Genomic DNA, 14,646 nt, shown 5'->3' with positions numbered 1-14,646 from the left:
TCTGGAACAATGTTAAAACCAGCAAGGGACAAAGCCACACTAAAGTTAAACCAAAATTAGATGACAAATTTGTCAGCAAGGGAATAACTTGCAACATGAACATGACTGAATGAGAGCAGACCAGATGTTTGTCCAGAGCTCTGACAAGAGGGTCATCCAGACCCAAAATGCAGCTGGGTCTATTCTGTCTTCATAGATGCTGGTCAGATCTGCTGAGACTTTTTAGTATTGTTTTTGGGTTGGATGGTTAATGGGAAAGTCCACAGTGGAAAGTAAGCATAACCACAATTCAAAACCAGTGTATCACACTGTCTTTGCTGTATCTGCTTAAGCAATGTTTAACAAAATGGATAAAAGCAAAAAATTGTGAAAATGCTGGAAAATCTCAAACCTGACATCTGCTGGAAAAAAAATAGCCTACATTTCACATCCAGGGGAGTCTGTCAAGAGCTTAAATAGTTGCTATAGTACCATTCTCAGCTTTTACCATATACATCCCTGTCATTTTATCTATACCAGCTTGGTTAATTCTTCAAAGCCCACTGTGCACCCATCCAGTACAAAAAAAATCACATTGTATTTTCTTTGTCTCCACCTTGAAAGATCTTGTAATTCTCTAATTTAGAGTAGACATCTAATAAGAAGATCCAGGCTTGGGTAGCAAATTAACATTTTCCACACAAATCTTTAAAATCCACTGCAACAATCCAAGCTCCTTCCACAGGGTGGTCAACACAAGGGAACTTTCAACTACCCCTCCCAAACCAAACACCTTCCTCACTTGGCACTACTGTCTTAGTCACTAGGTCAAAATCCTGAAACTCCCTAGAAACAGCACTGTATTCCACCCATACACTGCCATGGCCCACCAACACTGTCTTGAGTAAATTAGGAATGGGCAAATCACAACATGCACAAAAGGTTTAAAATTTGAGTGGAGGCAACCAAAATGCCATGTACCTCAGCTATCATCTCCAAATCTGGGAGAGATACATTTGCTTAAGGGCATGACTTAATTGTTGGAAAGCACAACCACACAGGAGATCCCTTTTACCTTGTCACTAATTTGACAAAATACACTGGTGTCAAAAGTACAACCATGGAAGATTTCAAAATAAGCAAAAACATAAGTCACAAAACCAAAAGCTAACTTTATTTACATAATGTTTTTCTACATGAATATTAGAATACAAATTTCAGATTTTGGCTGGTTCAGCACTCAAATGCTCTATGATTCATCTGAATTCTGATGACAAAGTGAAGAATGGTCTGACATGTGTCAAGGCAGGCTGCAGATATTCAACAAGATGCATATCTTAATTTAAAGCCATTAGACCTTGGTTGTGTCAGGCCTCACTATAAAAAACATACTTCAATTTCCTTAACATGTCAAGATTAATTCAGTGTTATGGATAATTGTCTTAGCCAAGGATGTGACCTTGTTTTGGTGCATACATTGGCTGAAAATCAGATATTCATAAAGTCCTTATAGCTGAATTTCCAATTTAGCAAATATATTGGATGAGCAGGACAAGCAAAGAAATCAAATTATGGTAACTCATGGTACACAAGTTCTCAGTAACTGAAGACATTTTCCAGAGCCTGGATATCAGCTGCTTTTTCAAAAAAAGACTTTCAGATAGAGGATTTGGTACCTTTTGAAAAGGCAAAAAGGCAATTTAGACAACTACAGTATGATTTGCAGTTTAACTTGCTGCAAAAACTGACCTCTTAACTCAATAGGATAAAGTTCCTACTTGTATCAAAGATTTGACAGTGGTGACTGGAGAGATCAGTTGTGGCACCATGACTGGCAAATGACTGCCATGCCTCAAAAATCAAGTCAGGTTTCATTTCAAACAAAAAATTCAGATTAGTTCCTTGCATTATTTTAGTTATTGAAGGCTATGCAAGCAATGTGACAGCTCCATGAAGCGTTCCAAGATGTTCAGGGTTGAAACTGAGGACTTACTCCAAAATACAATTCTAATCCAAAATGCAAAAGTTTGTTGCACAGGGCATTGGAACAATAAGCTGATTTAACTATGTCCAACCTTAAAGGTCAAGAAAAAGCCAATTGGAAGTGAAAGGACCACAATACCAAGATGCATTTAGAATCAAAGTGCAAGGAAATGCCAGAAATTTATTTTCTCTGCCACAGAAGTATTCCCACCTAAAGTTTTAATCTTCCACCCACAAAAAATGAATTCTTACTGCATGTATTACATGAGCTACTCAATTCATTTTTAAAATTTTCAACTTGCTTGATGTTTGGGTGATCATGACTAGTTGCACAAGTGGCAATGGTCCAAACAGACTTTCATGCTGTAATAGACATATGGCCTGTTGTTAAACAGTTCACCCATCAGCCAAGGCTATCAATAATTAGTCCCCCTCCACCAGTCTTATTTTACTGCCTGATCTTTATCATTGGGCAATAGCTCAGTTGTGATGCCCATTAGAAGCAGACAGCTTTATCCAATACGAATCAGTTGTATTGCAGGTACAGAAGTTAAAAATCCTGAAGTTAATTGTTGGCAAGTTACAATTGTGCACTAAATGAAACCTCAGGTGCTAGAATACAGAACACAAACCCCTTTAATTTGTAATTTACATCCCTGTATAAGTGAGCAGTAAATGCAGAAATGTTACTCAGTAGCAATGAGAAAAGTGAAACAGACAACTGTCAGATTAGCAGGACCGTTCTACCACTTAGACTTGGGACATATTGTCTTAAGAGTTCATAATTGGTAGGTGGTGGCAAAGTGTCACTAGCAGAGACTGATTTCAGCAGTTGCAGTTTAAATACAGAAATATTTCTTCATTACTGACTTCTCCACTGCAAGATATTTAAAAAAAAGGAGAATATTCCCCACCCCCCCTGTAAGCAATACATCAAATAGCATCAATATCTATATCTTCTTCCTCTCTTGTCTTAATGGGTTTCACAGTTTCCACTTTCAGTTCCCTTGCAGAGCTGTCGTAGACCACCTGTAAGCAACATCATGATGATCAGTGAGTATATCAAATTCAATACATCCCGCACAGAAGTAATGGGACAGTTGCTAAAGTCAACTGGTGAAGTGGTTGCAAGTTATGGCAATCATTCACACTACTGATGCATGTACTGGGCTAGAAGGCTAGATTTGCCACACCACTCCCAACTTAATTAGCCTTTAATGTTCATTACTCTGCTTGATAACCAGTATGGTAAACAATAATTACCTCCACATCCTTATCTGCATCATCATCTTCATCTTCCTCCTCCTCTTCAGATTCCTCTTCAGCTTCTTTTAACCACTTGATAAATGGATCTGCTTTTGCATGTATTTCTTTGGCAAGTTCCTTTGGGACATACTTCTTAGATACCTGTACATGATCAATACAAATTAATTTCTGATCTGCACAGAATATACTGAAAAACAAATTTGTGAACAGCAAACTCAAAACATTTAGCACTTTAATGACACTGAATGTACTATTTTACAAAAGCAAGAACTTTTTTTTTGCACAACTCCTGCTTGCACAGAATGTTACTGTTCCCAATTGCTGATAATGCAAAAATCTGGAAGAACAAAGGAGCCATATTTCATATAATCTCCAGCATGCAGAAGGCCATTTAGTCCATCACGCCTACAACAAATCCCATTCAGGCTCTATTCCTGGAACTCTACATATTTACCTTGTTAATTCCCCTGACACCAGTTAATTTAGCATGGCCAATTAACCAAACCCACATATCTTGGTGGGGGAGGAAACTTGAGCATATCCATGCAGTCACCCAAGATTGATTAAACCCGAGTCCCTAGTGCTGTAAGTAGATTTGGAACTAGATTAGGCAGAAATTTAAAATTCCAAAAACAAGATACAAATTAAGATGGTCTCATTGTACAGCTCACCTTTTCAGCCCAAGCAAGGATGACCTCTTCTTCTAGGAGATCAGCATCATACAGCTCCTTCAGGACATGTGGAACTCTGGGAAGCAGTTGATCCCGATGTATTTTCACCAGGCATTCAAAGCCACCAAGTAAATACTTTTGGGCCTTTTTATTACCATGGCAGAACTATCAAAGAGAAAACAATTAGTCAAGCACTAAGCTTGAAAGCAACATTGTTCAGGTAGAGGAATAGTACTCACACGCAGAAAGTGTCGTTTATATTTCTTGATCTGCTCCCTTATGTTCTCATCAAAAAGCAGTTCACTTAATATGAGAGGGCCCATAGCTATTACATCTAGTCTTTCAGCTTCTGATCGAATGTCTTTATCAGCAGCATCAATAATGCCCTCTTCTTTCTTTTTCTGCAAAGACATGATTAGGTACAACACAAATCAGATGCATTTCCCAAACATTTGAGTTTGGCTGTTACACTTGAATTGTTCAACATTTCAAATGCTTTCCTTCTGCTTTGGTGTTAACATTTGTTAGTTATAGACAATGCACCACAGCAAGGTGACTTTCATCACTAGTTGAAACTGGGTAGGTGTAGAAGTACATCCCACAAATCCCTAACTATCCTACTAGTCCAGATAGTATAGTTGTGACAATTTCTGGAGTCTGTGCGTACACTAAGTGTGGAAACCAGCTAAGACCTTGTTTCTTCTAATTACCCACATGATGCACTGTGGGAAGCCCTAGACAAGAATGTCCACTTATGTGTCAGTTAAAATTCCCTCAAAACCACATTTTATCAAAAAAGGTCAGCAAGTTGTAACTACCACTGAAGAACCTTAATCTGGAAAGCCAAATTGAGAGTTTTCTCAATATGGTATTAATGCCATAGAATCTTCAATATCAAAAACTGTCTTTTTGTTCTAGAGTAATAGTTTCATTTTACTTCCTGTTTCAGTCTGATCATGCTTCAATGGAAATGGCCACTTGATACACAACTAGAAAGTGAAATCCATGCAACAGATTGCATACCAAAAGTGGCAAAGCCAGCACTTATTCTCCATCTACAAACTGTGCACAGTTGGTAGCATTTTGCATTGCTACTACAATCCATGTAGTTAACTTTGCTGGGGGCAGCGTTCCAGGAAGTTGACCTTGCATTGAAGGAACTGCAATAAAATCTTCAAATCAAATGGTGACTTGGAGGGAAACTTAGTGGTGCCCACATTCACTGCTGCTCCAGTCCTTCTAGATCATAGACACACTGCTAAAGGTAAGTGGCTAAGAAAACACAGCACCCAAATAAAAATATCCACGTCATAATACCTTGACAAAGTTGTAGAATAAGTTGACTCTTTCCTCCAAAGTTTTCCCCAGGTCATCACTGAGTGTCAAATTTTTGGCATGCTCGCTAATTTCACCCATTCGACGCCGCTGGGCTTCTTCTGTGGTTTCTTCACACCAGTCATCATCATCGTCTTCACCATCCTGGTGAGAAGGTTAACTGTAAATTCCCATTCTACAGCTTCACCCTAATTATCAAGCAGTCAGATATACTTAAAACTAGGTAGTTTAAATAGTAACTAGAATGAATGAAACAATTTGCTCAGGGAGCATGCCACAGGCATTGATTGCCATATTTTTTTCTCCCCCACCCTTCCCCAAAGTCCCAAAATTGAAAGAATAGTGAACTGTTATGGCAAATGCTGAGCTGCCCAAATCCCAAGTGAAACTATCTGCCAAAAGGCTTTTGCATTAGAATGAAGTATTAAAATCCAAAAATGTTGCCTGACACTTATGATTCTAAATAGAATCACACCCTTGAGAAAGGGGCTTTGCAGTATAAAACAGTCCCAAAGATCTCAACCATTATCCAAACATTTTTTGTTCAGCCAAACTTAAATTTTAAACTACCAACTGCCTTTGTCTCCTGGGATGGCCTGTGGCTGACAGCAGATTCTTTGTCAAGTCTGACTTTGTTCTCCCTGGGCTCCAGCAGTTCTAGCCAACTATTCTTGGTGTAGCCCCTCATGCTGGCTTCAGTCTTTATCAGACTGATGATCCAGATATCAATGCAATTCCTTGGGAATCTGGGTTCAAATCTCACGATGGCAGTTGGTGGAATTTGAATGCAATAAAAATTTGGAATGACCAAAATCTGTTACTGTAAAAATCCATCCGGTTCACTTTAATGTGGAGTTACTGGGGTAGGCAAAGTACTCTCATCAGATTAAAGTCCAACAGATTTATTTGGTAGCACAAGTTTGAGCATTGCTCCTTCATCAGTTGAGTGCAGGATTTGGTTCACAAACAGGACATAAAGACACTCAATTACAAGATAATGGTTGGAATGAGAGTCTTTACAGGTAAAGACAACGCAAGTGGAAAGCAGGTTAAGCACAGGTTAAAGAGATGTGCAATGTCTCCAGCCAAGTCAGAGATCTTGCAAGCCTAGGCAAGTCGTGGGGGATAGTGGCATGAGCCCAAGATCCCAGTTCAGGCTGTCCTCATGTGCACAGAATTTGGATATCAGTTTCTGCTCAGAGATTGTGTTGTGTAGGTCATCTTCCTGAAGGTCAGAGGCTGAATGTCCTTGTATGAAGTTAGTTCTGCATGAGGACTGCCTCAGAGACCTTGAGTTTGTCATATCTGCAACCCCAATGATTTGCAAAATCTCATTAACTGTCCTGGCTGGAGACAATTCACACCTCTTAAACCCAAGCTTAAATCTTCTCCACTCATTGTCTGCACCTGTAAAGGCTTGATTACCTGTCAAGTTATTCCAAACATTATCTTGTAATTAAGTTTGTCTTTATATCATTTGTGAACCTGAAAATTCATGCTACCAAATAAACCTGTTGGACTTTAACCTGGTGTTATGAGACTAGATATGGTTCACGTTAAGAAAATCTGTCATCTTTTCCTCGTCTGACCACATGACCTTAGACCCTTCAGAGTGGTTGCTTTAAATGCCCTCTGAAACTGTTCAAGGGGCAGTTAGGGATGGGCAAGTGTTGGTAATGTCCATATCTCATGGGAGAATGGAAAGTTTAGAAATGCTTTATTCCCAGAATTGATTATGTTTACTTTATTGTAGCCCTGCTTAAAATGCATTTAACCAAATTCTGATGCAAGGTCCTCATGATTATGATCAAAACCACTTCTTACTGTTGTTCAGATTCTCAGTCACCATCTTACTCAATTACCATACTTACAAACCCAATAGCTGGTCTCCTAGCACACAAGCAACTGCTAGCAGTATGGGAACATGCATAACAAATGAAATTTAATGCAGAGAACTGCACAACTCAAGGTGATGCAGGAACAAAGACCTTGGTGTGCACCTGCATAAATCTTCTGATGGTGACCTAGGATTTGTCTGGACTGAATTACTCAAGTGTGGGAGCCAGAGTCACAGCACAAACTGGAGAAGCATCTGGAAAGAAAGGGTTGCTGATCTGTAGGGAGGGGGCCACAGGGAGATTGAACATTAGTTTTGCAAAGCTAGCAGACTTGATAAGCAGGTGTTCCATAATTTACACTGAATAAAATCTAATTACCACTGCATCTGGAGCATCAAACTCATTGTGGGTGGATGATTCTGAATTAGATACTGATCCATTCTCCTTGTCTTTGCCCTTCTTGTTTCTCTTTTCCTTTTCTTTCTTGGCTGAACCACCATCTCCATTTTCTGAAAGGCAGAAATCCTTACATCAAATCATTTGAAATAAAAAAATCTGGATGTCTTGCAGAATTCAAACTTACTTACCTGGTGGATTTTTAAGAATGAATGTGCAGAGCTTGTGACGTGTGTCAAGCATGCCTCGGTATCCACAGGCTTTACAGGAAATACCAATGGTTTGTTTCTTTGGATTGACATGCTAAAAATGAGAATAATCTTGTTACAATTTATTCAAAAAAACTGACACCCAAGCCTACAGATTAAATACAAAATAGATGCAGCAGGTATCAATTTCTCCAACTGAGGAAAATGGCTCAAGCACAGAGTGCTGCTTACAATACTGGAAATCTAAATTAATGTTAAAGATATTAGGTCAATGTCTTCTTTAGAGAGAGTTTAAGCCACTAGATGTGGGTTGAACAGGAACAAGTCCCTATGGTGGACAAAATTTATGCTGACAAAAGGAATGGCAATGGATGAAGGAAGATGGACATTGTCCAGATGAGGTGTGAATGGCTATAGAATGAAGAATAGAGTAAAAAAGAATGATCTAATGGCTGTCAAATTCTGAGACAAGAGGTGATATAGCTAGAGTCAAGCTTCATGGGATACTAGGTGACTGGACAGAAAAAAGTCAAAGCAAGAATGACAAGCAACAGGAAGCTTTTTATGAAGAGGGGCAAGATAAAAGTGGAACAAAACAAAAGTGAATTAGTGTTAACCACACTGGGTGGGAATCCTCAGCTGAAGACCGAGTACTGGCTTGGAAGGTTGCACCAACAGAAGAATGATCTAACAATGAATCAGCATACCTAGGTTTTAAGAAACCTTGTTCTGTACTAACAGTATTTCATTTTTACTACACTCACCAGGTCAGTTTCAGGATTTTCACACTCATGACAAAGGACAAATTTCTTAATGAATCCATCAAGCATGTCTTGCAGCTTATTCGCCTCATGAGATCCATTCACAATATAACGGTCATTCTTTGAATCAAACTGAGTCTGAGCTCCCAGCTCACAACCAAAAAACTTGGTAGGATCTAAGGTTTGAATAGAGATTAAAAAGCCTTGAACAAACCAGCACAACAATTAGTAACAAAATTTAAGTTTTTAATCCTTAACAATCCAAGTGGACTCAACTCTCCAACTGAGCCATGGGAAACATGGCATACTCAACTCTTCCACCTCACCAGGTATCATAAAATTTAATGATCATTTGCAGGATCATAAGAGGTCTGATGAATTGGAAACAATTCGTTTTAATGTGTAGTTTCTTACCATTTGTGAAACCCAATGCAATCAACTGGACATACACCCTTATTCCTCAGCAACACAAGCTGTTTCATAGCTGCAGGTTTATTTGGTTTGATTTGTGGGCTGCAGATATACTAGAATAATGGGTTTTTGAAAAGCTTTAAAGCTAATGCTCCATACAGGTGAAGAACCTGGAAAAGTTTAAATGTATATAGCGGAGAGTCAAATATGATACAGCAAATGCATCACAAATAGAACTACCAAATGTCCAAATTTAAATTTTAGAGCTGGTGCAAAGAATAAAAAGCTGGTTTCACTAATAATGGTCACAAAAACTAATGTGGCTTACTAATGCCCCATCTGGTCTACATGATTCCAGATCCCAAAACATGGTCATTCAATTGCCCCTTGAAATGGCCTAGAAGGCTAGAAACCAAAAGAAACAGGTGGCTCAACACCAAGTACAGGAGCTACAGGCCTTGCCAGCAAGCCCCACAAAAATCAAGGAAAATCATGGTTTCACAGAGAAAAGCCTCCAAAAATACAATTTTTATCCAAGGACAAGTCAATGGTAAGCACTAGGAAAAAAAGGGCAAACTCCGTAACAGTTGTGTCGCAGTTTAACTGTTGCTATGCACAGGATAACCTTGACAATTTATGTCTGTTTATGCTCTGGCAAATTGCAGTCCTGCATTCCAGTTTCTGATTTCATTACTTAGAGTGACCAATAGATGGCATCCAAATAGACAAAAAGGGGAAAGCAGTGCACAATACACTTCTGATTTGAGATTACATTTGTAATGGCAATAATCTTAAATGAACTAGGTAACCAATGAAAAAAGCAACTAATGAGAAATCAAGATTTGAAATCCAAGGATTTAATGCAACTCTACATTATAGTCAATTTTCTATATCTGCAAAATCTCAGTTTAGAGAGTTACATAACTTTAGAACAGCAAGGTGGCATTCTAGATCAGATTGTTAAACTTCAAATGGTACTTACACGTTGGAGGCCGATTAAGCGCCTTGGCAACATCAACCATGTTGACTATTACTGTCTTTATTCCATTCCCTTTGCCCTCGACCTGAGGGAAAAAATATCACATTAGTTCACAATATAGTTCCAAGTTAAAACTAATTCAAACACTTCCAATTGCTCTTACCTTAGCAATCAGACGGGGCATTTTGTACCGATAGAATTGGTCAGAAACACTGCGGTTGACGTTGACAGCCATTCTGGTTTACTATTAGATTTATGAGTAAAGTGAAAAGATCTTTGAATGGAATTTTTTGGTATCTTCTGTCTGAAGAAGAATGGATGACATAAACAATTGCAAGTGTACTCGGTCTCTGACATGAAAAAGTTTGCGCCACTTAGGCTGCAAGTTCCCCGCTTGTTGGTTAGGTTTCCCCGACACAGGTACCAACGGCTGCGCAACAGCTCTGTAATGAGAAGGAAAAATAAAAAAGGATTAGGTAGACAGTAAAGTTACTTCCTCAAACACATTTGCCAAAGTTTGAATACACAAAAGATATGGCATGCAGAGACCAAATAACTCCAGCCATTTTCTAAATCTTGGTATTAAACTGAATTGATACCCCTAACCAACATGGTTCAGGTGTGATTTGGGGGGGAAGAAAGAAGAAAGAATGAGATATTGAGGGGGGGGGGGGGTGCGTGGAAGGAAGAGGGGGAAAAAGTGAGGAGATAAATTGTCCCTCACCACGCACTGCAAACCTGGATTTTTCAGAGTAATTCTAGTCAGGCAAAGCATCAACTAGGATTCAAACGGAGGAAAAAAATCGAATTGCCCCGCGCAAAAGCACAGGGTGTTAATTTCACGGTCAGATTCTAAACTTACAAAAACCCTTTAACACTTATAATTGACTGCGGATAAAGAATAACCCTTTAAACGCAGGCTTTAAAAAAAGGAACAGGAGAGCCGACGGCAGGAGCAGGCATTCAGCAGAATAAAACGTGGTCAGGTGGCATTTGCAGCTTGAGGGGAAGGAGGGGGTTAAAAAGGGAGGTGGCTGGCTGTTCAGTGAGCGCTGAGTCATTGCCTGCTGCAGTAACACGGCCTCCGCAACACGTGAGTCACCCATCCACCACCCGAGCGCCGCCATGCGCAACTCCTCACACTGCAGGGTAAAAAAAAACGTTCCGCTCTTCCCCTCCCCAACCACCCAAAGGCTGGCGTTTGCGTTGGGTAACTGAGGCTCGATTCAGAGCTAGAAATAAGGGAGGAGATGGCGCCGCGTCAGTAGTCATCCGCCGCCTTAGCCCCAGGAATGAGTCGGAGCTGGTCGTGGCCGAGTGGCGCAGAGTGCGTCACACAAACACAGGCAGGGAGCCGCCGCTCTGTCCCAGCCGGGCCGCCATTTTGAGAACATCGCGTTCCTAACCCGCATCTTGCGGCCGCTTCTAACCGTCTTCATTCCCCTCCCCCCCTATCACATATCCTTACCGTTTTCACAAAACAAAGACATAAACACAAGCCTAATCGCTCTCGGATATGGTGAACTACTGGACGGCACGTCACGGTGCCGAGACGCCCAACACCTTGTGCGCAACAAATAAAAAAGCCCGTCGGTGGAGCGAGCCGCCCTCGTTTGCGGGAATCTGCGGACGAAAGAGGAGAGAAAACAAAAATCACAAAGTCAACGTGAATCTCTTAATTGCCGCGTTAACTCTCAGTCATTTGGCCCGGGTAAATCGCTTAATGAGCCCAGCCCGGCCGCTCCGCTCCCATCCCCGCGCCTCACCTCCACGACGTTTAGCCCCACAAACCAAAAAAAACGCCTTTCTCTCCCGACGCCAGTCAAGCGGCGGCGCAGCCTAACCTGCTGGGACAGCAGAGGGGGGACCCCGCCCCGCCCCTGGGACACGCCGCGATTGGCCGTTGCGCGGCCACCGGCTTTCTCATTGGAGAAGCGCCGTTGGGGCCTTTGTTCTACGTGAGGGGCGGGGCTAGTCACTCACGATGACGTCACCACGCCGGGTTCTCAAGTTAGGTTGAGAGGACGCTGCTGGAGAAGGGGAGGGGGGCACCGGTGACGCTGAGCTGGGCCTGAGGGCCTGAATGGTGATTGCATCATATTTGTGTGGGAGAGGTTGCACAATTGAGGGTTAGCTATTTTGTCTTGTTAACGTTGGCTGAAATAGGTCATCTGAAGTTTTCAGAAGAATTGGCTGCAGTATGGAACGAGTTTCCAGCGCAGTCATATAAAATGTGTGAAATATATGTACATAGAATTCATAGAAACCTTACAGTGCAAAAAAAAAGACCATGTGGCCCATCAAGTCTGCACTAGTCACAATCCCACCCAGACCCTACCCTATATCCCTACCTATTCACCCACTAATCCCTCAAACCTACACATCTCAGGACTCTAAGCATAACCGATCAACATAACTTGCACATTTTTGACTGTGGGAGCATCCAGAGGAAACCCATGCAGACACAAGGAGAATGTGCCAACTTCACACAGACAGTGACCCAAACTGGGAATCAAATCCTGGGTCCCCTGGAGCTATGAAGCAGCAGCGCTGACCACTGCACTATCGTGCTGCCCACATCACATAGATCACGTTAATTTCTACTTCGTCATTTTGAGATTCCATATGGCGACGAATTGCATAAACTAAGGAAGGAAGATACTGACTGAACATCAAAGATAGAACTTGTATTTGCATAGCGCCTTTCACACTTTGAAGAACGTCATAAAACACTTCACAGCCTATCAAATCCTTCTGAAACAAATCCTTCTGCTGTTATGCAGGGCAACATAGCAGCCACTGCTTGTGTGCAGCAACATTGTGAGCAATGGTCTCTGTTAAATAATTAGCCAGGAGGTCGAAAGAACTCTGGTTGTCCAAACAGTATCATGTGATCTTTTGGAACCTTATGGTCTTACTTTAATATCTAATCAAAATTCCTGAACAGACAGTGTATCAATGTGGTCAGGTTTTTTTTTGATTATCTGAGTGAGGTTTTAAATCCAGCATGCCAACCTTATGTCATGATGGCCTAGGGATGCATTTTCAGAATATGGTCTGAGCAGAGCACTATAGAATTTAATCATAGATTCCACTGACTGATGTACTGTTCTGATATACATTTATAAATGATAGAATCCCTACTGTGCAGAAGGACGCCATTTGGCCCATTGAGTCTGCACCACAACAATCCCACTCAGGCCCTATCCCCTTAACTGCATGTATTTACCCTGCTAATCCCCTCTGACACTAAGGGGCAATTTACCATAGCCAATCCACCTAACCTGCACATCTTTGGGAATCTGGGAGAAACCTGGAGGAATATGCAAACTCCACACAGTTGCCCAAGATCGGAATTGAACCCGGGTCACTGATGCTGGGAGGCAGCAGTGCTAACTGCTGTGCCACGATATTTATGACTGATAAATGTTTTGCTGTATGGAGCATAACATTCCATTGGCTTTGTTGAATACTGCTCCATATTGTTTGCAGGGGTACGGGAGGTCTATTTTTAGGTCAAACCAAGTAAACAAACTCAAATTACGTTACAAGGACAAAGTAAAAGGGGCAGCTCCCCAAAAGGAAGGGGAACAGCCCAAACAAAAACAAAAAGTACAAAGGAAACTTAAAACACATCAAATCAAAGTGTGATTGTCAGGGTCTATAACGCACCTCAGCCCCTGCAGTGCCCAGCGGGCACGGAAGGCCAGGGGTACGGGGAGCATCTTTTGTTTATAGGGGTATGGGGATAGGCAGGGGAATTGCACTAAGCCATAATGCTTATTTGGAGTGTCAATGCAGAAACGCTGGGCCAAATGGTCTCTTTCTGCATGGAAATTAATTCTTTGAATCTGTGACCAGATAATCTACTAAGACAGTATTTGAAGAATATATTATGCATTATTGACAACAGATTTTGTTTATTATTTCAAGTCATAAAATATAAATGTCATCATGTGAAGAAAGGGCAATGCTTAGCAGTAATATTCTACACAGTCAAATAGCCTAGGGATAATCATTACCCAGGATCATGCGTGAAGAATGATCATAGTTGAGATACCAGAGGTCGATGAAGTATCGCTTCTGTAACAGTCACTCCATTTAGGAGCAAGATTTTTTAAAAACCAAATTAGAAGGAAAAGGTCATAGAATCCCTACTGTACAGAAGGAGACAATTTAGCTCATCAAACCTGCACCAACAATCTCTCTCAGGCCCTATCCTCATAACTCCATGTATTTGCCTTTCTAATCCCCCTGACACTAAGGGGTAGTTTCATATGGCCAATCAACCTAGCCTGCACATCTTTCGAGTGTGGGAGGAAACCAGAGCACCTGGAGGAAATCCACACAGACACGGGGAGAACATGCAAACTCCACAAAGACAGTCACCCAAGGCCAGAATTAAAACTGGGTTCCTGTGCCACCCATGTATGAATTAAAGCAATAGAACACATCATGAAAGTTGTGTAGGCAGATATTTTTCCTTTTTTATTGGAGCTAGTATTATAATTATTTGGTATAAAACAAACTAACAACATGGATGAATGTCTCACAATGTCAATGCGGGATATTGTTTATTCTTTTGTAGTGCGAAAGGAACAAAGGTCATGAAAAAGTTTCTGGAGCAATTATTGCACTAAATAGGTCAAAGCTAGATTCCAAATCAGTAAATTATTAATATCGATGCACATTGGCAGAATTGAAAGAATCTGCAGATCAAAATGAGAAACTTGAATGATTTATCTATTTCTAACAGAAAATGATCAGCTCTCACATCCACCATCCTTGATGTTTCAATACTCTTATAAAAGCTAGAAT

At 40.9% G+C, this 14,646-nt stretch overlaps 1 protein-coding gene across 1 annotated transcript; it reads right to left on the bottom strand.

Annotated features, from left to right (window-relative positions):
- Positions 1-1,131: 1,131 nt before the first annotated feature.
- eif5 (eukaryotic translation initiation factor 5) lies at positions 1,132-11,694 on the bottom strand. The gene is made up of 12 exons (XM_080202558.1): positions 11,595-11,694; positions 11,297-11,451; positions 9,992-10,271; positions 9,832-9,913; positions 8,442-8,614; positions 7,660-7,771; positions 7,451-7,581; positions 5,217-5,378; positions 4,139-4,300; positions 3,900-4,064; positions 3,226-3,369; positions 1,132-2,991 (listed from the first exon to the last, which is right to left on the bottom strand). Exons 3-12 carry the CDS (start codon positions 10,061-10,063, stop codon positions 2,896-2,898), a joined length of 1,299 nt encoding a protein of 432 aa, XP_080058684.1. The 5' UTR covers positions 10,064-10,271; positions 11,297-11,451; positions 11,595-11,694; the 3' UTR covers positions 1,132-2,895.
- Between the last annotated feature and the right edge of the window lie 2,952 nt (positions 11,695-14,646).

Source organism: Carcharhinus amblyrhynchos, chromosome 14 (assembly GCF_965287045.1).
Source record: "Carcharhinus amblyrhynchos chromosome 14, sCarAmb.v2.hapA, whole genome shotgun sequence".
NCBI classification, from domain to species: domain Eukaryota; kingdom Metazoa; phylum Chordata; class Chondrichthyes; order Carcharhiniformes; family Carcharhinidae; genus Carcharhinus; species Carcharhinus amblyrhynchos.
This window is presented reverse-complemented; position numbering and strand designations above follow the sequence as displayed.

Coding starts and splice junctions, on each gene's coding strand:
- eif5 (XM_080202558.1), bottom strand. CDS start 10,063: ATGGCTGTCAACGTCAACCGCAGTGTTTCTGACCAATTCTATCGGTAC. Junction 8,615..9,831: donor GCTTAATCGGCCTCCAACGT/GTAAGTACCATT, acceptor TTCAAACCTTAG/ATCCTACCAAGTTTTTTGGT. Junction 2,992..3,225: donor ATGCAGATAAGGATGTGGAG/GTAATTATTGTT, acceptor TGTTGCTTACAG/GTGGTCTACGACAGCTCTGC.